The sequence below is a fragment of the Aotus nancymaae genome, unplaced genomic scaffold (genome assembly GCF_030222135.1).
Source record: "Aotus nancymaae isolate 86718 unplaced genomic scaffold, 86718_ANA_hifiasm-v0.15.2.pri h1tg000089l, whole genome shotgun sequence".
Taxonomy (NCBI): Eukaryota; Metazoa; Chordata; class Mammalia; order Primates; family Aotidae; genus Aotus; species Aotus nancymaae.
In genome coordinates this window covers 20,185,456-20,208,835 of record NW_026988504.1, presented here as the reverse complement: position 1 = coordinate 20,208,835, position 23,380 = coordinate 20,185,456, and the positions used below count along the sequence as shown (strand labels likewise).

Sequence of the window (23,380 nt, the reverse complement as noted above, 5' to 3'; positions counted from 1 at the left end):
GGATGTGTGTTACTATTAAGGTGTATCCTAGTGTTTGGAAGGGTGGAGCTGGAAGTGAGGGTTTGTCAGAAAAAATTACACGGAAAAGATGGCATCTGAGATGTTTTGAAAAACAAGTGGAATTTTCCAAGTGGAAAAAGGAAGGAAAATCAGTCAGATAGGAAGGCATGGAGCGTTTGGGAATGACAAGTATCTTCTTGGACTAGGGTGGGAGATAGACTGGAGGGACGGGTCAGGGTCAGTTGTCCAGCATCTTGTGTGTCTCAGAAGGGGGTGGGCATGCTAAGAGGTCATAGGGAAGCCCAGGGCCACTCTGAAAGCCCTAAAGGGGAAGTGATGCCTCAGGCCTTGTTTTATCACCATCAGAGCTACCCACTGAGGCGGGCTGCACTGCCCCAGCTACTTCCTGGTGGCCTCTTGCTCATAGCCATAGTATTTTGCCTCTCTGAGCTTCCAGAGGTTTTAAGTCTGGGGAAGATCCAGGGGCCTAAAAAAGACTGGGGTAGGAGTTAAGGGGCCACAGGCTGGGGGAGTCAGGAAGGAGGCCTTTGAAGGAAATAGATAAAGCCCCAAAGCCTGTGAGTGTGAATTTGGAGGTAATATGCTGACTGTTCTGAAACGTTTTCGACACCGGCTAGGTGCGAGCAAGTGTTTGTAGGGTGAGGCTCTTCATTGACCTATCACTGCTTACACAAGCTTGGGATGTGGTTTTGTCCTCAACAGGCTTAAAGTTCAACGGAAAACCAAACTAAGGCAAGAAAAAAATTAGTGAATAATAATGGACTGAACCAGTTCAGAGAAGGCATTCAACAGATGTTTGTCAATCAAATGAATTACAGTGTGAATGAATGAAACTCGAGGTAGTGGGTGAATATGTCCCAAGAATCCAGGTGAAGCAGAGCCTGGGGGCGTCTCCCAGGAGGTGGGACTGGAAGGGTAAAGAGACGGGCCACAGGCTCCTGGCCTTTGTGAGCACACCAAGTGCCCAGTCGCGGACCCCCGGGACCAGGATGCGCTCACGACCTCCTCGAGGCCCGGCCGCCTTGCCGGCTGGCAGGCGACTCCCCGTGGGCGAGGCGAGGGAGGCTAAGGGGGGGCGGGGGGAGGAGAGGAGCAGCAGTTTCCCACTGCTCCCTGTCAGGGGCAGGGTCCAGAGAAGCCCGAGGGGAGGAAGCGCGAGTCCGCGACCCGCCCCGTTGCGTCCCACCCACGGCGTCCCCTCCCCTCCGGCTGCGGGAAAAGCGGCCGCGGGCGGCGGCGCCCACTGTGGGGCGGGCGGAGCGCGGCGGGAGGCGGACGAGATGCGAGCGCGGCCGCGGCCCCGGCCGCTCTGGGCGACGGTGCTGGCGCTGGGGGCGCTGGCGGGCGTCGGCGTCGGAGGTGAGTGAGGCTCCCGCTCTGCGGGGAGCAGCTCCTCCAGGATCCGCGCCGCGGTCAGGTTGCGGACTTGGAGCGGGGAAACCCGGAGAACGGGTCCTGCGCGTCTGTGCTCAGAATGTGCGGGTCCCGGCTGGGGCCGTCGGAGCCGGGAGCTGTGGACCTTCCAGACCCGGCGGTGGCGGGACTGAAAGGTGTTTAGTGCCTGGGGGCGGGTCCTCCGGACGCCGAAGCCCTCTGCCAGGCTGAGTGCCTTCCCGGCCGCCTCGGCGCGCACGGTGCGGTCGGCGCGTCTTTGAGCCCCGCGATCAGCCCGGGTTGAGCGCCTCGCGGGTGGTCCCGGCCGGGCCAAGGACGACTGGCCCAGGAGCCAAGGCGAGGTGGGGCTTCCGGGGGTTGTTCTCGTGCCTTGGCAGGGGGATGCCGCTGTGGCTTTTTGGGTGAGAGCGTGCGCGCGCGCGCGTTTGCCAGTTTCCCCACATTTCCAGTTTTTTCTGGTGTTACGATTGCTTCAGAAGGCTTTTTCATTTTCCTTCCTTCCTTTCTTTCTTTCTTTTTTTTTTTTTTCTTCAACTTGGCTTCCTGTGAGATTGTTTTGGAGCAGGACGAGGCTTTGCCTTCTCCAGTTTCCCCGGGTGCCTCTGCTCCCGGGGCAGACCCTGCACCTGAAAAATCTCTAGTGTATTCGGGGAGCCACGAAAAGACTCCCTTGGGCCTGTGGGATATCTGGCCTTGTCTCTGGCTGCTGCGCACACCGTCAGCCGTCGGGGCAGTCAGCTTTCGGCCGCATTGGTGGTGGCGTGGAGGGATGGAGCGGGCACAGCCCGGGGTGCTGCCCGTGGTCCTCTCGGAGCCCTTGGTGATTTTGCCTGGGGTGGGGAGAAACCCTGGCTCCTGGTCCGCTGGGGCTGCCTCTACCTCAGAGGATGACACAGAGTGCATGCAAGCATTTTTAATGAAAACTGTAGTACGCATAAAACAATCTAGACCCCGAAGAAGGGATTATTTTATTTTATTTTATTATTTTTTTTGAGACAGAGTCTCACTCTGTCTTCCCGGCTTAGTGCAGTGACGCGTTCTCAGCTCACTGCAACTTCTGCCTCCTGGGTTTGAGCAATTATCCTGCCTCAGCTTCCTTCGAGTAGCTGGGATTACATGCGCCTGCCACCACGCCTGGCTAACTTTTGTAGTTTTAGTAGAGACGGGGTTTCACCATGTTGGCCAGGTTGGTCTTGAACTCCTGGCCTCAAGTGATCCACCCACCTCGGCCTCTCAAAATCCTGGGAATACAGGAGTGAGCCACCGCACCTGGCCAGGATTTATTTTAAAAAGGGAAGATTTGTTGATAAGTTCACTTCAAAGATAAACTATTCGAAAATAGTGATTCTCTTCAAGGCTCTTCCGTGTATGTATAGACGTATATCTTATCCTGGACAGGGCCAGGGTATCTTGAAGGAGGGATTACAGTTGATGTATAGGGGAATATTGCAGTGGTTATTGTTGAACTTCCCGTGTGATAGAGACTAAAACAGATCAGCTGATAGTGTTAGCCTGCCATGAACAGCCTGCTGACTGTGACACGGAAATAGGAATCTCCAGCATTCTGCCCTGGGACATATGGAATCTTGTGTCAGATGCTGCTGGCTGTTGATGCAGGGAATGGAGAAATCCACCAGGGCAGCTCAGCTGTCTCCTACAGAGATGCCTGCTTCCATGCACTTACAACAATTTTTGCTGTCATTAAACATTTCTTACTTTCACAGTATTCTGAATTCACTTTTGAGTGTATTGGCTTCTACTGCATTGTCATACCTAAGTTTGCATTAAAAGATCCTTTAAGATATCTGGTCAGGCACAGTGGTTCTTGCCTGTAATCCCAGCACTTTGGGAGGTGGAGGTAGGAGGATTGCTTGAGCCCAGGAGTTTGAAACCACCCTGGGTAACATAGTGAGACCTAATCTCTGCTAAAAATAATAATTAAAAAAGTCCTTAGGGGATGGTTCACAGATTAATCTTGTGTTTGGGACAATTCCAGAAGTGATGGGTTGTGCTGAGCAAGCCCCCCACTCTCTCTGAGAAGCTGCATAGGGTAGTTTTTAAGGGCGGAGGCTTTAAAGTCAGACTTCCAGAGTAATACCCCGGCCCCAGCCCTGCAAAGCAGTTTCTACCATATTTACATCTGCCATCCCAGTTTTGGCGGCAGGGAAGCAAGCAGATGGTGGGAGTGGGTATGGGAGTGGCACAGAGAGGTTGTCCCAGAATAGCAGAGTGGAGCTCAGGCCACTAGTGAAAATGAAGGTGGGAGCAGAGAAATGACTCTGTTTAGGGAAACTGCCTATTCCCCATGTGGGAACTGCTGGCATTTATTGAAACGTGAGACTTTTCAGCAAAAAAATGGTAACATCTGACTTTGTGTTGTGTTGGGATTCCAAGTGTTGAAGGGGCACAGAAAGAGCTGAGTGGGTATGGGGGTGGCACAGAAACGTTGTCCCAGAGTAGGAGAGTCTGCTTTGGGGAGAAGAGAGGTTGATTGAGGATAGCAACAAGTTTTTAATTTTGTGTGCAAAGATGATCTTTTTAGCTTCACCCAGGAAGTATGGGTTTTTGTTCTGACCTGATTAGGTCTAAGCTGAGGTGCTTATTTCTCTTCTGGAGTTTATATCCTAGAAACTCTCCAATTGAAGCCCTCTGCAGGAATCCTCAGGTCCTGGAGAAACACAGGAGGAAGGCTTGTTGGCTTCAGAAAGGGAGAGCTATGGTTTAAAGCCAGTAAGATGTGAGTTTGATTCTTGACTTTGTCTCCTGTTGGCTGTGTGACCTTAAAGAAGTTGCCTAATCTCTTGAGAGTTCAGTTTCCTCATTTGTAAAGTAGAGGAAACAGTGCCTCTATGATTATGCTGATTAAATGAGACAGAGACACAAAAAAACTATTCAGTAAATGACAACTACTGTTGTCATTATTTTTCCTATCACAGCTCTCTCCTATGTATTGGAGGCAAAAGCTGTTACCGCTTCATGCGTGAGCACTGTGCAGGTTTCCAGAATGAGACTGATGGGGTCCTTTTCCCCACACATATGTGAGAGGGGGCCCCTTTTATTTCAACTCATTCCTCATTGCTGGCTTGGCATATCTCAGCCACTCTAACCCAGCAAGAATCCACAGAAGAGGCCACGAAGGAAAGAGGCTTATACATTTGCTTTACCCATGAGAAAACCTCAAGCCCTGTATCTGAAAAAACAGGAAGATAAAAGCATCTATAAGATTACAAGTTCCATGAGGAGAGGGACATGTCTATTTTATTCAGTACTCCATGCCCAGCGCCTGGCACATAGGCAGTAAAATAAATATCTATGGAATGCGAAGAAAAGGCATCTATAGATGATGTGCCTCACTTTAAGAAACCCAATATTTGAATATTTGCATTCATTCATATAAGATCTTCAAGTGCTCCATTTGGATAATCTGGCGGATATTAAAACATTGCTGAGATCATGAGTTCTTTGGGCATTTGGACCGTTGCACTGTTGCACCATTTAGACCTGTGATCTGAGAGTGTGAAAAACTCAAGGGATCCTCTGTGAAGTGTTTGACTTTTTTTCCCTCCTGGGAGGAGCCATCAGAAGGGCAACATTCTCCTTTCTCCCTGGCGGTCATGTGGGTGTGAGGGCAAAGGTGAGGAGTGACAGAAGTCTCCTGGGAAGACCATAAGATGAGGCAAGCACACCACAGTGAGGAGGGGGAGTCTGGCTATGACTCTAGAATTTCCTGATATACATTTCTCCTCTAAAGCTCCCTACCCTACTTGGGATCTCTGGTTATCATCCCCTCCCAGTCCCAAGAACCCTTCTTCCCCTGTTGGCAGAAATCTCCAGGAAGCATTCCCGCAGGAACCACAACTCATGAATCAGCAGACAGATAATTAACCGAGGGAGTGACTGAGCAGCTTCAGGGATAAACCACTTGGTTTTATCCAGCCCTCTGCTGCCCACAGAGCAGGCCTGCTGCTTCACCCCATCGCCTCTGCTCCCTCTTCCTGAACCTTGGCCCTTCCTGAGTGGAAGCTCATTGTGCCTGGTGGAGCTTAGACCACTAGTGGAAATGAAGGTGGGAGCAGGGAAATGACTCTGTTTAGGGAAACTGCCTATTCCCCATGTGGGAACTGCTGGCATTTATTGAAACGTGAGACTCTCCAGCAAAAAAAATTATAACATCTGCCTTCTGTCCATGCACACAGTCTCACCAGAAACACTCTTTTTTTTTTTGGTTAGGTTATTCAGGTATAATTTATGGATAGTAAAATTCACCCTTTTTAGTGCATACAGTTCTATGGATTTTGACAAATGCATCCGGTCAAGTAACCACTGCCATTATCAAGATACAGAATATTTCCATCATCCCCCAAAGTTCCCCCAAGCTTTTTTTTTTTCTTTTTCTTTATAGAGGCAGGGTCTTGCCATATTGCCCAGGCTAGTCTTGAACTTCTGAGCTCAGGCAATCTGCCCTCCTTGGCCTCCCAAAGTGTTGGGATTATAGGTGTGAACCACCATGCTCAGTAGCCCCAAGCTCTTTTGTAATCAATACCCTACCCCCAACCGTAGTTTCTTGCAACCTCTGATCTGTTTCCTGTCTCTGCAGTTCTGTGTTTTACAAAATGTCATGTAAATGAAATCATGCAGTGTATAGATTTTCAGTCTCACTTCTTTCACTTAGCATAATACGTTTGGGATTCATCTATGATGCTGCATGTGTCAGTAACTTTTTTTCCCTCCTGGGAGGGAAGACATTGGCCTAAGACATTTTCTGAGGCCACTTCATCATCCTCGGTATTAGAACAGTTACTCTGAAAGTAGTGGGACTGGATCCATTAAACCTTGGAGGTGCTACCCAGCTTTCAGTTTCTAAATGTTCTAATTGGATAGATGTATTTGGCTATATATAAGCCATTAGATTTTTCCACGTGCTAAGTAGTTAAAGACTTCAGGATGTTAGAGAGGATTTTATGGCAACCAACACTTACAATTCTTGCTCGTAAGAGTAACAGACATTTTGTGGCCAAATATTGTGTGTCAAGATGCTTGAAGCCAGAAGTTGTTAAGTAAACCTGGGGCTCTTCTACCTTTTTACATTTTTGGTACCATCTCTGAAAAAACAACCCTTTTGACTTTTTTTTGTGGGGGTGGGTGGGTGGGTAGCTTTCTGGCAAAAACCAGAAAGCCTGCTAGACAAATTCTAAAAGAGCTGTAACACTAGATGTCTTCTTTCTGTTTTTCTGTCATGTTCCCATGAAAAGACTATTTTCTCACCCGCTGTCTCTGTTTTAAAGTTGAGTTAGTTCAATTTCTTAGTTCAGTTAGTGAAGATGTTTAAATATTCAAGGAGAGAAAGAGTGAGGTGATATTCATCTTAAAAAAATTAAAATAACAAATATTGTTATTTCTCAAATAGGATCATCCACATAGGATCATTGTCAGTCATTAAAATTGCTGGTTCCCTTCTAATCTATTCCCCTATAATGTCCATATTCATCAGGTGGTGTGTTCTGTTCAGACATTTTCTTCTTGCATTTATGATTCTCATGCGTGTGTGTGTATGTGTTTGTGTGAGTGTGAGTGTGTGTGTGTGTATTCCTTTACTTAAACCCATGATATATAGTACTTCCTTTCATATGGAGAAAAACTAGTGTGGAAAGAACAATGGAACTAGCATTAAGAAACCTACATTCGATTCACTGCTCTGCAGGCCTTTCCATCAGCTTGCTGGGTGACTTTGAACAAGTCATCTTACCTTTAGGCCTCAGTCTCTTGGTGTCCTAGGGCTGCAAAGTCGGGACAGAGAAGATGAAGGGAGATACTTCAGTTTGCTCCTGTCCCTCCCCACCACCTTCAACTGAAGCTCCTTTAACTAATGAACAATTTTGATTTCACGTAAGGATTTCTTTGGGAAAAAAATAAGATCCTATTGTTAAAATCAAGCTTTAAAAATTTTGCACTAGAAGAGAGCTTCAGAAGTTTGGCAAAAGACACATTCAGTAGTCACTTTAAAAGTCCCTGTAGTCAACCCTGCAGCTCTTTGCTAATGAATGTTTGAATAGAGAAACCTGGGTCTAAGAGATCCACTGATGGTTGCAAACCCCTACTTTAGCCATCGCATGTGATGAACGCCAGACTGAACCTTTACCGGAGCCGCCGCAAGGAGCACGTTTGACCAACTTCCCAGGGGAGGGGAGGGTGGTGCTTCCTTCCTGGGACTTACACAAGTTGGGAACAGACCACACTGCCCTGGGCAGTTCTTGAAGGCTGTGAGAGTGGGCAGACAAAGTGTATTCCTTTTTTTTTTCATTCTCTTTTGTTATTATTATTGTTTAAAATTGACAAATAAAAATGATACATGTTCATGATGTACAACAAGATGTGTTGAAATATGTACCTATTGTGGAATGGCTAAATGAAGCTAAATAACATATACATTACCTCACATACATACTTTTCATTTATTTATGGTGAGAACACTTAAAAATCTACCCCCAGCAATTTTCAGGTAGATGACATATGGCTATTTACTACAGTCACCATGTTGTACCGTAGATCTCTTGAACTTATTCCTTCTGTCTAACTGAAATTTCATATTCCTTAAGCAGCATCTCCTCATCCAACCCATATGCCAAAGCTCCTTCTTGTGTTCCTGCTGAGTTTGCCATTCCAAGAGGTTTGATGCTGAAGGTACAGTTTGTAGAAAGCCCAGTAGACTCTGGGGAGCCTACATTTAAATAAATGCAAATGTCAAAAGAGAGGCAGAACAGAGGACGTTTCAAATTAGCTTTAATTTTATTTTGCCTTATAAAAGTAATTAAGCTTATTATTGTTATTATTATTTTGTTTGAGATGAAGTCTTGCTCTGTCATCCAGGCTAGAGTGCAATGGTGAGACCTCAGCTCACTGCAGCCTCTGTCTCCTGAGTTCAAGAGATTCTCCTGCCTCAGCCTCCTGGGTAGCTAGGATTGCAGGTGGGTGCCACCACACCTGGCTAATTTTTATATTTTAATTAGAGACAGGGTTTCACCATATTGGCCAGGCTGGTCTTGAACTCCCGATCTCAGGTGATCCACCTGCTTCAGCCTACCAAAGTGCTGGGATTATAGGCATGAAGCACTGCGCCTGGCCAATTAAGTGTACTATTAAAAAAAAAGTCGGGCAGCTCAGAAATATAATGCAGAAAGTACAAATGCCAGTTCCTTGTAGTCTTCTCCTTAAAGATAACCACTGTTGACAGTTACTGCAGGTTTTTTATATGTGTATATGTCAACATATATAATTATCATTATTATTATTTCTCAAATAGGATGATCAATAATAGGATGATTGTCTTTTTTTTTTTTTTTTGAGATGGAGTCTCACTGTCGCCCAGGCTGGAGTGCAGTTGCATGATCCTGGCTCATTGCAACCTCTACCTCCCGGGTTCAAGCAATTCTCCTGCCTTAGGTTCCCGAGTAGCTGGGATTACAGGCATTCACCACCATGCCCAGCTAATATTTATATTTTCAGTAGAGATGGGGTTTCCCTATGTTGGCCAGGCTGGTCTTGAACTCCTGACCTCAGGTAATCCACCTGCCTCGGCCTCCCAAAGTGCTGGAATTGCAGGTGTGAGCCACCATGCCTGGCCCATTGTCTCTTAAAAATATACTCTAGGCATCTTTTTATGTCAGTTTATGGCTTTCCGTTATTTATCCCAAGAGCCATAATTCCAGCCATCCATAATGTTATGTGGATATATCAGAATTTACTTAATCAATTCCCATTGGGGTCATTCCCAATTATTTCCTACTACAAATAAAGCTGTAGGGGATATCCTTATTCATTTATTATGCACCTTTGTTCAAGTGTTGCTACAGACTAAATTTCTTGAATGAAAATTGGTGGGTCGAAGGGCATGCATGTTTTAAATTTAAATTTTAATAGGTATTGTCAATTTGTCCTCTAAAGCAGTTGAACCAATTTGCTTTTCTATCAAGACAGGCCAGTGGTAAGGACTGGTGATAGCACCACGGCCTGCTGTCTACACCCATAACACACGAACTGGGGGAGGAAGCCTGCAGAACTGGACAGTGGGATGCCAAGGAGGTCACCAATAGGGCACTGCTGGGCTGAGCCTTGGACAGCTTGGTACAGACCTGCCTCTTGTGTATACTGAATGAGTCAGATGAGAGGTGGGGTTGGTGCTAATAAAATTTTCCAGAACTCTTGAGATGCAGCGTTGGAGTCAAGTATCAGGCCATTAGGAAGAAATGGCCACTTGTGCATCACTTGAGGGTTCTTATGCCTTGGGTGGCTGGGCTTCCTAGGGCATGAGTCCCCGTGTTGATGCTTTCTGGCTGGAAGAGTGAATACTGCCAGGACTGGCAGCACCTTGAAGATCATATAATATGACACCTGTTTGTTTTACAAAAAAAAAAAAAAAAGAAGAAAGAAAAAGGGGAGTTCCTGAGAAGTGAAGTGACTTGTCTAAGATCATACAACTGGCTTAGTGGTGTTGGTTGGGTCTATCCCTGGGGGCTCTTGTCTCCTGCCCAGAGTGATTTCTTCACTATATCCTATTAGAGACAAAGGGCCCTTTCACATCTGACCCTGATGTGGAGGGGAGGGGATGGGGATTCCTGGTACAGGAAGTGACTAGAGTGAAAGTAAGGGGGAAGGAAATGAACATTTATTGAGCATCCGCTATAGAGGGTTCTTTCATATGTTTTATATCGTTTAATCCTAACAACTTGGGAGCACTGGAGAAAGGAAGCAGCTGTTTGGAGTCTCCAGTGCTTGGCAGATGTGGCTGGTTAGACCCATTAAATACTACAGAGCAGTTATAAATTCTTGACTACAAATGTGACATAGAATCAAAAGGCACTAGGCCTTAGAGACAGGACCAGAGAGATGAAGGGATGTGCTTGAGGTCATACAGCCAGAGGAATGGTAAAGATGGCTTGAGACGTGAACCTTCCTGCTGGTTTGCATGCTTTTTCTGCCATATCCACCATGTCTGTTGTTTTACTGCCCCTGCCTTACCACGTTTCTCAGGAGCTGGGTGTTAATTTTAGACCTCGACCTTAGAGAAGACAGGACTCTGTCCTGGGATGGGCTTTATGCAGTCTTCAACACATGGTGACCTAATTAACCCCATTGGAGATGTTAACCAGACATAATCTGACTTCATTTACAAGGACAGCACCTGCCCTAGATCTTCCCATTAACACCATCTTGAAGCATCAGCTCCACAGAGAGACCTTTCCTGAATATATATGCTCCAAAGGAGACTCCTTCCCTCATTGCTTGCTATTCCTTTTTTTTTTCTTTTAGACAGAATCTCGCTCTATCATGCAGGCTGGAGTGCAGTGGTGCAGTGGCGGCTCTCTGCAACCTCCGCCTCCTGGGTTCAAGCAATTCTCCTGCCTCAGCCTCCCAACTAGCTGGGATTACAGGTGCATGCCACCACACACAGCTAATTTTTGTATTTTTAGTAGAGACGTGGTTTCACCATGTTGGCCAGGCTGGTCTTGAACTCCTGACCTGAGGTGATCTGCCCACCTGGGCCTCCCAAAGTACCGGGATGACAGGTGTGAGCCACTGTGCCAGGCCTATCCTGCTTTATCTTCTTACAGCATGAAGGGTCAATGAAAGGACATGGCCAGTGGTCAAAACGTTTGAACTTTGTCTACAGGGAATCCATTTGTTCAGACAAAAATCCTTCCTGTCTTTCCCTTGTGGACAAAAGTTCTCTGAAGAACTGGGAGGAAAGAGACTTTATTCCAATGAACAGTTTGCAAACTGGAGAAACTCAGCTGTTGGTATCAGAATTGGGGGTTTATAATGAAAGTTCCTGCCCAGGTTCTTGATGAAGTCCACTTATGCAAATGAACAATTCCAACTTGCTTTGTTCTGATTGGTCGAAATAACTGAACCCTGATTGGTCAAGGCAGCAGAGCCCAGATCGATTAGTTTAGGTGAGCTCTGAAGTTTCCAAAGTTGAACAGAGATGTTGATTTTCAGGGAACTCAGAGTAGGCTGTGACCTCTAGTCAGCAAATGGCAGCTTCACTCTAAAATTTAGGTCCACTTAGCCACTCTGGATCTATCTTGAAGGGTTGGCTTTTTCAGGTTCACATTTGTTCACACTCTCATGCCCCATAAGCCATCCATCAGCAAGTCTTTGGAATGTATCTAGAGTCTGCGCACATCATTGACTCCTCTACTGTCCAAACCAAGAACACTGCCATGTGTTGCCTGCATTATTTTAGTAAGTTTCTAATTGAATAATAAGTCTATTTCCTTTTTGCTTCCCTTCTTTCTGTCTTCCACTCAGCAGCCAAGATGATCTCTGTTTGCTCACCTCTGCTCAGATTCCTCCAGTGGCTTCCCACTATGTGGAGAAAAAAGCCACGCTCTCTACCGTGGCCTGTAGCTTCCTAGTGTTCTGGTCCCTAACGGCTCCTCCAACCTCCTCTGTGCCTCTCTCTTCCTCCTTTCTCTCTCTGCCTGCTATTTCTTTAACAGGCTGATGTCCATGCAGATCTTGTCTTGGGTTCTTTCTGGAATGTCTGTGCCATAGATCTTCCTATGATTCACTCTTTAACATCATTTTGAAATGTCAGCTCCACAGAGAGACCTTTTCTGACCACATGCTCTAAAGGAGAGTCCTTCCCCTCATTGCTTGCTATTCCTTTATCCCGCTTTATTTCCTTACAGCATTTGCCATTGTTTGAAATTGTGCATTTTTGTTGTGTATTTTTTATCATCTTCCTCACTAAAATGTAAGCTTCACAAGAGCAGGGGCTTTGTTTATCAGTGTGTCTTCAGTGCCTAGGAGAGCACCTGGTACAGGTAGATGCTCAATGAATATTTGTTGAGTAAATGAATGAATGAATCCGTGGATGCTGACATCATTGAGATATATCAGTAGAAAAATGTACAGCTGAAGTAACCACTTTTCCAACCTTATCCATACGTGGATTAAATGTAGCAAAAATTTCATTTCTTGTTGACTTTTTTCAATCATGCAAACTATTTTATGGCATTATTCTTCAAAATCATGCCATATAAACTATGGAAATGCAAATCCATTTTGTATTAGTTTCTTAGGTCTGTTTTAACAAAGCACCACAAATTGGGTGGCGTAAAACAACAGAAATTTATTCCCGCTGGAAGCTAGAAATTAGAAATCAAGGGGTCAGCAGGGCCACGGTCCCTCTGAGATTCTGGGTAGAATCCTTCCTCCTTCCTAGCTTCTGGTGTTGGCTGGCAGTCCTTGGTGTTCTTAGTTTCTGGCTGTATCACTCTGATCCCTGACTCACATGGCATTCTCTCTGTCTTCATGTGGTGTTTTTCTCTTCTCATAAGGACATAATCATGTTGGATTAGGGCCCACCCTAAGGACCTCGTATTGATTACACCTGCAAAGACCCTGTTTCTCTGTAAGGTCATGGTCATGGGTACTGGGGTAAGGATTCAACATATCTTTTTTTGGGGATGTAAGTCAACTCATAACACATTTTAATATTGGTGGAGGCAAATTATTATACACAAATGTTTTCCAATGTTAAATACCATATTTAATTGGCTCTGATATACTTAAAAACAGTTTTAAATCTCTGAAATCAGGATATAGCCTATATCCATAGTGTTAGATTTAATGAAATATGGTCCCCTGGGTTCTCTACAGCTTTGGGTGATACTTATTGGAGCTTTTTGCTCAGAGCACAGAGGTGTGCATTACCTTTAACTCCACCTTCCTGTCTCCTTCCCCTTCCTTGGGCAAGTTAGCTGATGCTACATTTAGGGAAGGAGCAAAAATAAAATAAACTTTCTTAGCAACTTGCTCTAGAGAAATCACTTGTGCCTATGTAGGGCAGTAAGCATGAGATGTTTTGTTTTTTCATAAGTCACATGGCCAGGTGACTACAATGAGGCACCCTGTGAGTCACCCACTGTTGCCATGGACCTAATTGGAAAGTGACCAGTCAAAGATCAGTGGCAGGGCTAGGGACCCGGATTAGAACTCCTTTCTGGCAGAGTGAGAGATGTCCATAGTGTTTTCAGATCATCCTCCCTTCTTGATAAACACCTCTCACTCTGACTTAGCCCTCTCCTGTAGTCCCCTGGCCTCATTAGGGTGGCCTGTTCCTGCAGTCTGACATCCTGTCTCATTGGACAACATGTCCTCAAAATAGCCCCCATTGCCGCATTCTGACTTCCACTGGCTCCAGTTCCCTCCCTTGTTTCCTTTTTCCCTCATTTTCCTCACCCTTTGTCTCTCTTCTGATTCTGTGATTCAAGCTGATGTGCCAAACTACAGCCTTCTACTTCTATTTTTCAGGCAAACTTCTCGGCTGGCTTTGATTGGATTAAAATTTTTATTTTCAAAAAGCTTTTTTGAGGCAGGGTCTCACTTTGTTGCCTGGGCTGGAGTGCAGTGGCATGGTCACAGCTCACTGCAGCCTCAACCTCCCAGGCCCAAGTGATTTTCCTGCCTCAGCCTCCTGAGTAGCTGGGACTACAGGTGCATGCTACCATGCCTAGCTAATTTAAAAACATTTTTTCATAGAGATCCCCATCTCACTATGTTGGCCAGGCTAGTCTCCAACTCGTGGGCTCAAGCAGTCCTCCTGCCTTGGCTTCTCAAAATGCTGGGATTATAGGCATGAGCCTGGATTTTCGAAGACTAATATTCTTAACCCCATTTAGAAGCCAGAATCTGACAATTAAACATTTTACCCTGGTCTGATACTTTATGGCTCCACACTCCCACCGCTCCTGCTCAGGGCATACTTAGCTTCATGTCCCCTAGAATGATGTCATCAAAGAAAAAAACGTATTCATCTGCCCTAAACAACTTGAGACTCAGGATAAAAACAACAACAATATAACCCATAGCAATTATTGCAGCAGCAGCATTTATTGAGTACTTTCTGTGTTCCAGCTGTTGTGCTTAGAGTTTTACAGGGTTTGGTTTATTTCACCCTTACAATCACCCTGCGAAGACTGGAGTCAATCCACCTTATTCCTGGCTCTGGCTAACCTGTCAGAGGAAAGGGGTGGTAGGAGGTAGGAGTTGTTGGTTCTTTTAGTGACATTATGGTGAAGATTCCCATTTTAGCAGGGAACTGAACAGGACTGAACAGGAACATAGGCTTTATGAATGACTGGAAACAGAGGCCCAAACTCCTTCTACACATTCAGGAGGGAGGGATAGGCTCAGAGCAACAACTCATTGAATCAGCATGGTCCCAGTGCAGAGACTTCTGATGAGTCAGTCACTTTTAACCACTGCATTCCAGGGAAACTGCCTGGGTAGCAGGACTTGGTTGGGGGTATCATGGAGGGTTCATTGGTTCTCATGAAATCAACCTGTGATTCATTAAAAAGAGTGGATAAAGGGACTGGGTAACTATGACTCTCCAGGCATGACTTCCTAAAGAAAAAGTCCCAGTATCTCATTTTATCCTCTGGGGTCAGGGACCACTGGTTTGCTGGGAAGGACCTGCTATTATTTATTTTGTATCTTGCAAAGCTTTCTATTGTGGCTGCAAGTCAAGGAAGGACTCAGGAAAATGCTAATTTGAGAATGAATGAATGGCTAAATAAATAGACTGGGAAAAGCCCTAAAAAATCATTTGACAGTGTCTGTATTTGTTCATTTTCATGCTGCGAATAAAAACATAACCAAGACTGGGTAGTTTATAAAGGAAAGAGGTTTAATTGACTCACAGTTCAACATGGCTGTGGAGGCCTTAGGAAACTTACAATCATGGTGGAAGGGAAAGCAAACATGCCCTTCTTCACATGGTGGCAGGAAGGATAAATGCTGAGCAAAAGGGAGAAAAGCCCCTTATAAAATCATCGGATCTCATGAGAACTCATTCACTATCATGAGAACAGCAGCATGGAGGTAACCGCCCGCATGATTCAATTACCTCCCATCAGGTCCCTCCCGTAACACCTGGGGATTATGCGAACTACAATTTGAGATGGTGACCATATTACTCCACCCCCTAGCCCCTCCCAAAGGTCATGTCCTCACATTTCAAAACACAATCATGCCTTCCCAAAGTCTTAACTCATTCCAGCATTAACCCAAAAGTCCAAGTCCAAAATCTCATCTGAGACACGGCAAGTCCCTTCTGCCTATGAGACTGTAAAATTGAAAGCAAGTTAGTTACTTCCTAGATACAATGGGAATAGAGGCACTGGGTAAATACAGCCATTCCAAATTGGAGACATTGGCCAAAACAAAGGGGTTACAGGTCCCATGCAAGTCTGAAATCCAGCAGGGCAGTCAAATCTTAAAGCTCCCAAATGATCTCCTTTGATTCCATGTCTCACATCCAGATCATACTGATGCAAGAACTGGGCTCTCATGGCCTTGGGAAGCTCCACCTTTGTGGCTTTGCAGGGTACAGCCTCTCTCCCAGCCACTTTCACAGGCTGGCATTGAATGTCTGTGGCTTTTCCAGGCACATGGTGCAATTTGTCAATGGATCTACCATTCTACGGTCTGAAGGATGGTGGCCCTCTCTCACAGCTCCACTAGGCAGTGCCCCAATGGGGACTGTATGTGGGGGCCTCAACCCATATTTCCCTTCTGCACTCTCCTAGCAGAGGCTCTCCATGAGGGCCCTGCCTTGTAGCAAACTTCTGCCTGGACATCCAGGCATTTCCATACATCCTCTGAAATCTAGGCAGAGGTTCCCAAACATCAATTCTTGACTTCTGTGCACCTGTGGGCTCAACATCACATGGAAGTTGCCAAGGCTTGGGGCTTGCACCCTCTGAAACCATGGCCAGAGCTCTATGCTGGCCACTTTTAGCCATGGCTAAAGTGGCTGAGATGCAGGGCACCAACTCCCTAGGCTACACATAGCAGGGAGGCCCTGGGCCTGGCTCAGGAAACCATTTTTTCCTCCTAAGCCTCTGGATCTGTGATGAGAGGGACTGCCATGAAGGTCTCTGACATGTCCTGGAGACATTTTCCCCATTGTCTTGGTGATTAACGTTTGGCTCCTTGTTACTTATTTCTGTAGTCAGCTTGAATTTTTCCCTAGAAAATGGATTTTTCTTTTCTATCACATCATCAAGCTGCAAATTTTCCAAACCTTTATGCTCTGCCTCCTCTTGAATGCTTTGCTTCTTAGAAATTACTTCTGACAGATACCTAAATCATCTCTCTCATGTTCAAAATTCCATGGATCTCTAGGCCAGGGGCAAAATGCTGCCAGTCTCTTTGCTAAAGCATAGCAAGCATGACCTTTACTCCAGTTTCCAATAAGTTCCTCATCTCCTTCTGAGACCATCTCAGCCTGGACTTCACTGTCTATATCACTATCAGCATTTTGGTCAAAGTCATTCAATAAGTCTCTAGTAAGTTCCAAACTTTACCACATCTCCCTGTATTCTGAGCCCTCCAAGTTTCTAGGAAGCTCCAGACTTTCCCACGTTTTCCTGTCTTCTTCTGAACCCTCCAAACTATTTCAACCTCTGCCTGTTATTCAGTTCCAAAGTCCCTTCCACATTTTTGGTATCCTTATAGCAGCACCCCACTCTGCCATTACCAATTTGCTGTAATAGTCTGTTCTCACACTGCTAATAAAGACATACCCAAGACAGGGTAATTTATAAAGGAAAGAGGTTTAGTTGACACACAGTTTAGCATGGCTGAGAAGGCCTCAGGAAACTTACAATCATGGTGGAAGGGGAAGCAAACACATCATTCTTTGCATGGTAGCAGGATGGAGGAGTGCTGAGCGAACGCGGGGAAAGCCTTTTGTAAAATCATTAGATCTCATGAGAACTTACTATTATGAGAACAGCAGCATGCAGGTAACCATCCCCATGATTCTATTACCTCCCACTGGGTCCCTCCCATGACATGTGGGGATTTGGAGTACTACAATTCAAGATGAGATTTGGGTGGAGACACAGCTAAAATACCTCCCATGGTTCTCTTCCCTCTTCTAACCCTTCTTGAGGTCTCCTTGTGCTTCTCTCTCTTGTGAATATCAATGGCATTTATGTCCAGAATTATCCCTCTGCATGCCAGTTCCCATGGAAACTCCAGAAAGGGAGGGAGATACCTAAAATAGTTCAGGCTGTACTCCTCTCAGAAGTCTTCTGATAGGGGAAAAAGAGAGACTATGTCCACATCTGCCTGGGAAGAGAGCAATTTAAGGCTAAGAGATGGCCAGGCAGCTCATGCAGGGAGAAGTCTTGGGTTGCATTGTTTGTTGTGAACATTCAGTAATCCTGAAACTAGCAGCTACAGACATTGCATGACTCAGGGCTACCCCACCTCAGAGGTGACCTTGATGCTTTAAGGCCAGACTTGGAACCAGTGTCATAATTCCCACTCAAGGTTCTCACACTTGCACTCTGAAGTTGTAGTCAAGTCAGATTGGAACCCCAGAGGTTACTCATGGGCTTATGATGGCATCCCACTTGTAGAATTTTAAAGTTGGGCAAGGCCTTTGAAGTTAGATGGACTCAAGGCTCTGAGGAAACCTGAGGCTTCCTCATATAATCTAGGGTTTTTTGGAGAACAATGAAAGTTTAAATTGTCTGAGGAACTGTTGCAACCCATTTACGTGTTTTATATTGGAATTCTATGCATAATTTTGAGAAATGAGCTCAGTTGCTTTAAAAAAGGCAAAACTTGATCTATTCCCCTACCTTTCAGTTTGCCCTAATACGTATTTACTGAGCATCTCCACTGAGCAAGAACTGGAGCTGAGCTGAGCAGGGCAGAGCAGGGCTCAAGGGACTTAAAATCTATTGGGTGGCAGTGTTGTTAAGGCAGACACATAAATAATTATATGTAGTAGGAATATTAGCATTGAATGATGTGGCAGGGATATTAGAATTGAAGAAATGTAGGCTGAGAGGAGTTAAATGATTCACCCATGGCCACACTATTAGTGGGTGACTTGATTAGGATGACAGTCAACTCATTGTGTGTGTACCCGTTCTGTTAGACCTCCCGCCCCCCCCTCAGGAAGATCTCTGAAATGGATACTGTTAAAGTATATATAATTTTCAGGGAGTTAAAGGTGTGATTTCTATATAAATATCTAGTGAACATGTGTATCAGATTTTATTCAACTTTAGTAATGAGAGAACCAGTAAAACATTAGTAGTAGTTCAAAAGGGAATTCAAAGAAGGGAGATTTATAGTTGTTCAGTCAAAGGAATGCTGAAATGAATTAGCGAATAGATTCGAAATTGCTCAATGTTCTACAAGGCAATAAACCTTAACCTTTAGGGGATAATCTTTCCTGTCAGACAGAAATCATTGGTATTGTTGTTGAATATGAATAATATACATTGTATAACTCGATCAAGACAGTTGCAGGTGGGCAAAACAAAAAAGAGTAATATACATTGTTCTCTTATTTAAATAATTACCTTATACACCACAATATGATCATGATTAGATTAAAATGCTATCATAGCCAATTCTAGCAACTATGACAAAATGCCATAAACTGGGTGGCTTAAAGAGCAAACACTTATTATTATTATTTTTTAAAAAGAATAGTATACATTGTTCTCATCAAGAATCATTTCCATTATTATGGTTTTCTATAGGTCAACCTCTATTCTTAAGTATTATAAAATATCCTGATTAATAGAAGTCAAATAAAAGGTAAATACTCTTAGAAAATCAGATAATCTCTAAGCATGGTGGGCCAACTAGTCAACACTCTGCATTACATTCATATTCCTTTGTCTATTTCCAAATTTTATATAATTTTTCTTCCCCCAACCCCCTTTTTTTTGAGATGGAGTCTCACTCTGTCACCCAGGCTGGAGTGCAGTGGTGTGACCTCAGCTAACTGCAACCTCTGCCTCCCAGGTTCAAGTGATTTTTCTGCCACAGCCTCCTGAGTAGCTGGGACTACAGGCGCATGTCACCTTGCCCAGCTAATTTTTGTATTTTTTAGCAGAGACGAGCTTTCACCATGTTGGCCAGGCTGGTCTCAAACTCCTGACCTCAAGTGATCTTGCCTGCCTTAGCCTCCCAAAGTGTTGGGATTACAGGCGTGAGCCACCACGCCCGGCCATAATTTTTCTTTACAATGTGTGTGTGTGTGTGTACACTCATTTTCTGAGTGTGTTTTTGTTCAGGTGTTGAGAAGGAGGGAATTCAGTCACACTATAATAAAATGGACCGAAACAGCTAAATGAGAAGTTTTGGGGAACACATCCCAATGGTCAGGCTGATCTCTCCAAAAATAGATTTGCTGGTCTTACAAGCTGGGAGCAAAGAGGACCCTTTGGAAAACTGCATAAAGGAGCTACCAGGGTAACTGGGTCATGGGGAAGAACAGATCCCCCACATTCTGCTCCTTATATTGGAAAAAACCTCCCTAGGGCACTGCAGGAAGACGGGTTCCTGACTGGAGCAGGAATGCTGAGCCAGGCAATTAGAAAGGATGGCGGCTTCTGCGTAAGCGGATGCCTGGGTTTGGCTTCCTGGCCAAGCTTCTCAAGGTGATTTTGGTTCTTTTGGTTGTTCTGCTCCTGGGTTTGGCTTCCTGGCTGAGCTTCTCAAGATCATTTTGGTTCTTTTGGTTGTTCTGCTCCTCCTCCCAGCCTTTTTTCTGTCCTTTCAAAGTATGAGGACTGAGGACTGTTTACATTTGAATGGCACCTTATACTGTACCAAGTGCTTCCTCCTACCTCACTGAATTCTGTACAAATCCTGTGAGACAGATATTGTCATCCCATAGAGGCTAGTTGAGTTGCCTAAGGTCATGAGGTAGCTAGTAGGAAGAGCATTCAGCATTCAAGCACAAACCTTCCAACTCTATAAAGTTCCATGTTCTTTCAGTGTGCATCAGTCAGCCTGATCTAACATTTCTGTACTTCCTCCTGGAGCATTTTATGGTTGGATTCCAAGCATGGAAAAGCTTGAGAAGATTTCACATTTGCTTTTCCCTTGCCAGCCCGTGGGACACTGCCACCGGAGTCACCCTGCCCTCCACACCCCCACTGAATTTAGGCTGTGTGTTAATGCTAGTGCATCTGGGCCTTGGATCCCCTGTGTAGTGGCCGTGAATATCACTAGAATGATTGAAGTGGGGATACATTGCCACATTTTTCTGGGCTTCAGAGATATTTTCATTTGCACAGTGTAGGTGTCAAGCCAGTTGTTAATTAAAGCCTTTCCATCAGTTACGATCTGAGACTTGGGTCCATGGCTCAGCCTTGCCCTAACACTTGTTAGCACTGTGGCCTCATCAATTGAGAGTGGTGATGAGTTTCTCCTGATTTTCCTCCTTCCGCTTCTTCCTTACCAATAACTTGTATTTGGTAGATGTCTGTGGTATGGTTAGGGTGTGTTTGTGTACACCTGAGAGCCGTAAACCTGGGCAATGGAAAAGTTGGGAAGGATGGGGCAGGTAGGTGCCTTCATTGAGCCAAATCTGGTACTAATGCCTTTGTCTGTCTGTTGCAGGACCCAACATCTGTACCACGCGAGGTGTGAGTTCCTGCCAGCAGTGTCTGGCTGTGAGTCCCATGTGTGCCTGGTGCTCTGATGAGGTAAGGAGCGGGTACTAGGATTTGTTTCTTCCCCAGACTAAGCTGCTTTTGTGCAGAAACAGATCTATGAAGTTATTGCTTCCCTCTTAAACACACACCCACCCCTCGTCCCTTCTGAGCAAAACTTTGATGGATTTTTCCCACTGATGGATGATGAAGAGCCGTCATGGGGATGATGCTAGAAATACTATCCCTAGTCTACCACTACCATATAGCCTCTGGCCCTTGCTAATTTGGCTGGACCTACTGGCCTCTCTGTAGCTATCGCTGCCCTTTCTCACACTTCGCTTGCTTTTTTTTTCCTAAGAAAAAATAGTTTATTTTTATTTTTTGGTAGACACAGGGTCTCACTATGTTGCTCAGGCTGGTCTCAAACTCCTAGACTCAAGAGATCCTCCCGCCTTGGCCTCCCAAAGTGCTGGGATTTCAGGTGTGAACCACCATGCCAGGCCCTTTGCTTGCATTTTGTTGGGGTGGAATATCCAGGGAAGCAGAGCATCAGGTCTCAAAAGGAGAGGCAGCAAGGCGTGCAGGTATGATGGGGTTGCGTGGGGGGTGTTGGCGTATTTCTTTTTCCTAGAGTTTAAAAAAGGCAAACAGAAGAGGAATCTTGTGGTTGTGTGCGGGGATGTTTAATCAGAAGATATTTTCTCTTCCCTTCTCTTTGACGATGGGGCCCCACAGCTTTACCTTTTTCTTTCTCTCCTTCTCACAGGTGTTGAGGAAAAAAGCTGGGTCCACTTGGTGAGGATGGGAGGGGGACAGGAAAGGGTTAGTTGTGTCTAAGCAGAGGGTTGTTGTGTCTGGGGCCCTAGGGAATGAGTGTGTCTGAGGGAACGGCTATGTTTGTGGCTGGGATGGAAATTTGGAGCTGGCAAGAGCTGATGGGGTGGGGGTGGGAGATGAATGTGGCTGGAGAGATTCGGTGATTATAGGGTCTGAGGCTGAGTCACTGGCCCGGCCAGCAGGTGGTTACCTGAGCTCCTGGCCTGGCTTCCACTCGGGTACCTGAGGTGTCCTCTCTGTCCTGCGGCAAGTCCCAGCCCTCTCCAATTTTAAGACCGCTTCAATCCAGTCTCTCAGTCTCTCTATCTGCGTCTTTTCCAGATCCACTGAGTATCCTAAAAAGGCAACCTCTCTGGCAGGCGGGGGTGGGGAGGGGTGGGAGCTGGGAGGCTGTGTTTATCACCGGCCAGGAGGGCTGCCAGAGCAGCAGAGGCCAGCTCTGCACGCTGCTTTGGCCTCTTAGTCGTTCAGCCCAGGAACTGCTTCCAGAGGCAGCTTCCCAACATCTGGGCCACATTGACTTCATTTAGCAAATGCAACGTTCCCTGGGGCTAGGGATGGGGAGTAAGGGGGGGATGGATGAGTCCTACTCCTCCACCCCCGCAGGTTCTCCTCCCTTCTGGGCTCAGCTGGCTGCTCAGTATGATGTAGCCTCTTCCCTCCTCATTCACTATGTTCTCCTTCCTCTCATCATGATATTACTAAAGCTTCTTTCACTAGGAAGTTGCAATTCTGCAACTGAAAGCTAGAAGAAGGAAGAGCTGGATGGGGAGGGTGGCTTAGGTGGCCCAAAGCCTTCAGGAGCAGAGGAAAGTCAGGGCAGAAGCCCTAGTGTCACTCAAAGTGTGTTTCCCTGTTTTCCTCCTTCCCTCTGTTTCAACCCAAAGCAAGAGAAAATGCAGGCATCTCTGGTCCAGAGAATGTGGGAAAAAGAAAACCTTCTTGGAGGGTCTGTCCTGCTCCCTATCCCCCATGTTTCATCTCTCTTGATCTGCACATGGAGTAGCCACGCAGTTGAGGTGGGCTGAGGCTTGACCAGACAAAGCCCTTAGGCCACATAACCAGATTTCAAAGATGCAAAGGTAGAATATTTTGGGTGACTGTTGTGTCCCCGTCCCCTGGGGCAGGCCTGGGGAGGGCAGAGGGAAAGGTGCTGGGTAGATCAGAGCATGAGGTAGGACCAGCCCAGGAGTGAGGGGGGCAGTCAGCGAGGAAATGGGCGCAGCTAAGACTAAAGAGAATGAATGGAGGGAGGTAGAAAGTCCAGTGAGATATTCCCTGGGATAATGACATATAAACATGAAAGTAGGCGGGGCCAAGGTTAGTGAATGACTACAACCATCTCTGAGCAAGAGGGTGGAGGGAGAGAAGGAAGGGTGGAGGAGCCGGAATGGGACAGAATGTGGCGACCAGGGAGGGATGGGAGGTGGGAATCCTGGACTGTAACCTGAACATAAATGCTATTTTATTCCTGAGAGGAGCAGGGCTTCCCCTGGATACGCCAAGTTTAATTGATGACAATGCCTTGGGCATTGACTTCAAAAAAACCAAAGGTGAATTGTCTGGTCCATTTTGTAGGTCATTTGTCAAATAATCAAACCCTGGAGAGCCCTCTGTTCTTCTTCCTCCCCTGCTGTTCC

General features: G+C 45.8%; 1 protein-coding gene and 1 non-coding gene across 2 annotated transcripts in view; one reads left to right on the top strand and one right to left on the bottom strand.

The window, feature by feature from the left end:
- Positions 1-1,301: 1,301 nt before the first annotated feature.
- Positions 1,302-23,380, top strand: part of ITGB3 (integrin subunit beta 3) — a 59,143-nt gene continuing 37,064 nt past the window's right edge. The window contains exons 1-2 of the mRNA XM_064369586.1: positions 1,302-1,380; positions 20,869-20,954. Of these exons, the coding sequence (XP_064225656.1) occupies positions 1,302-1,380; positions 20,869-20,954 (165 nt within the window). The remainder of the gene's footprint in view (positions 1,381-20,868; positions 20,955-23,380) is intronic.
- On the bottom strand, positions 6,566-6,627 carry LOC135271788 (U7 small nuclear RNA). Its single transcript, XR_010339913.1, has one exon. It is a non-coding gene; the product is annotated as a U7 small nuclear RNA (small nuclear RNA).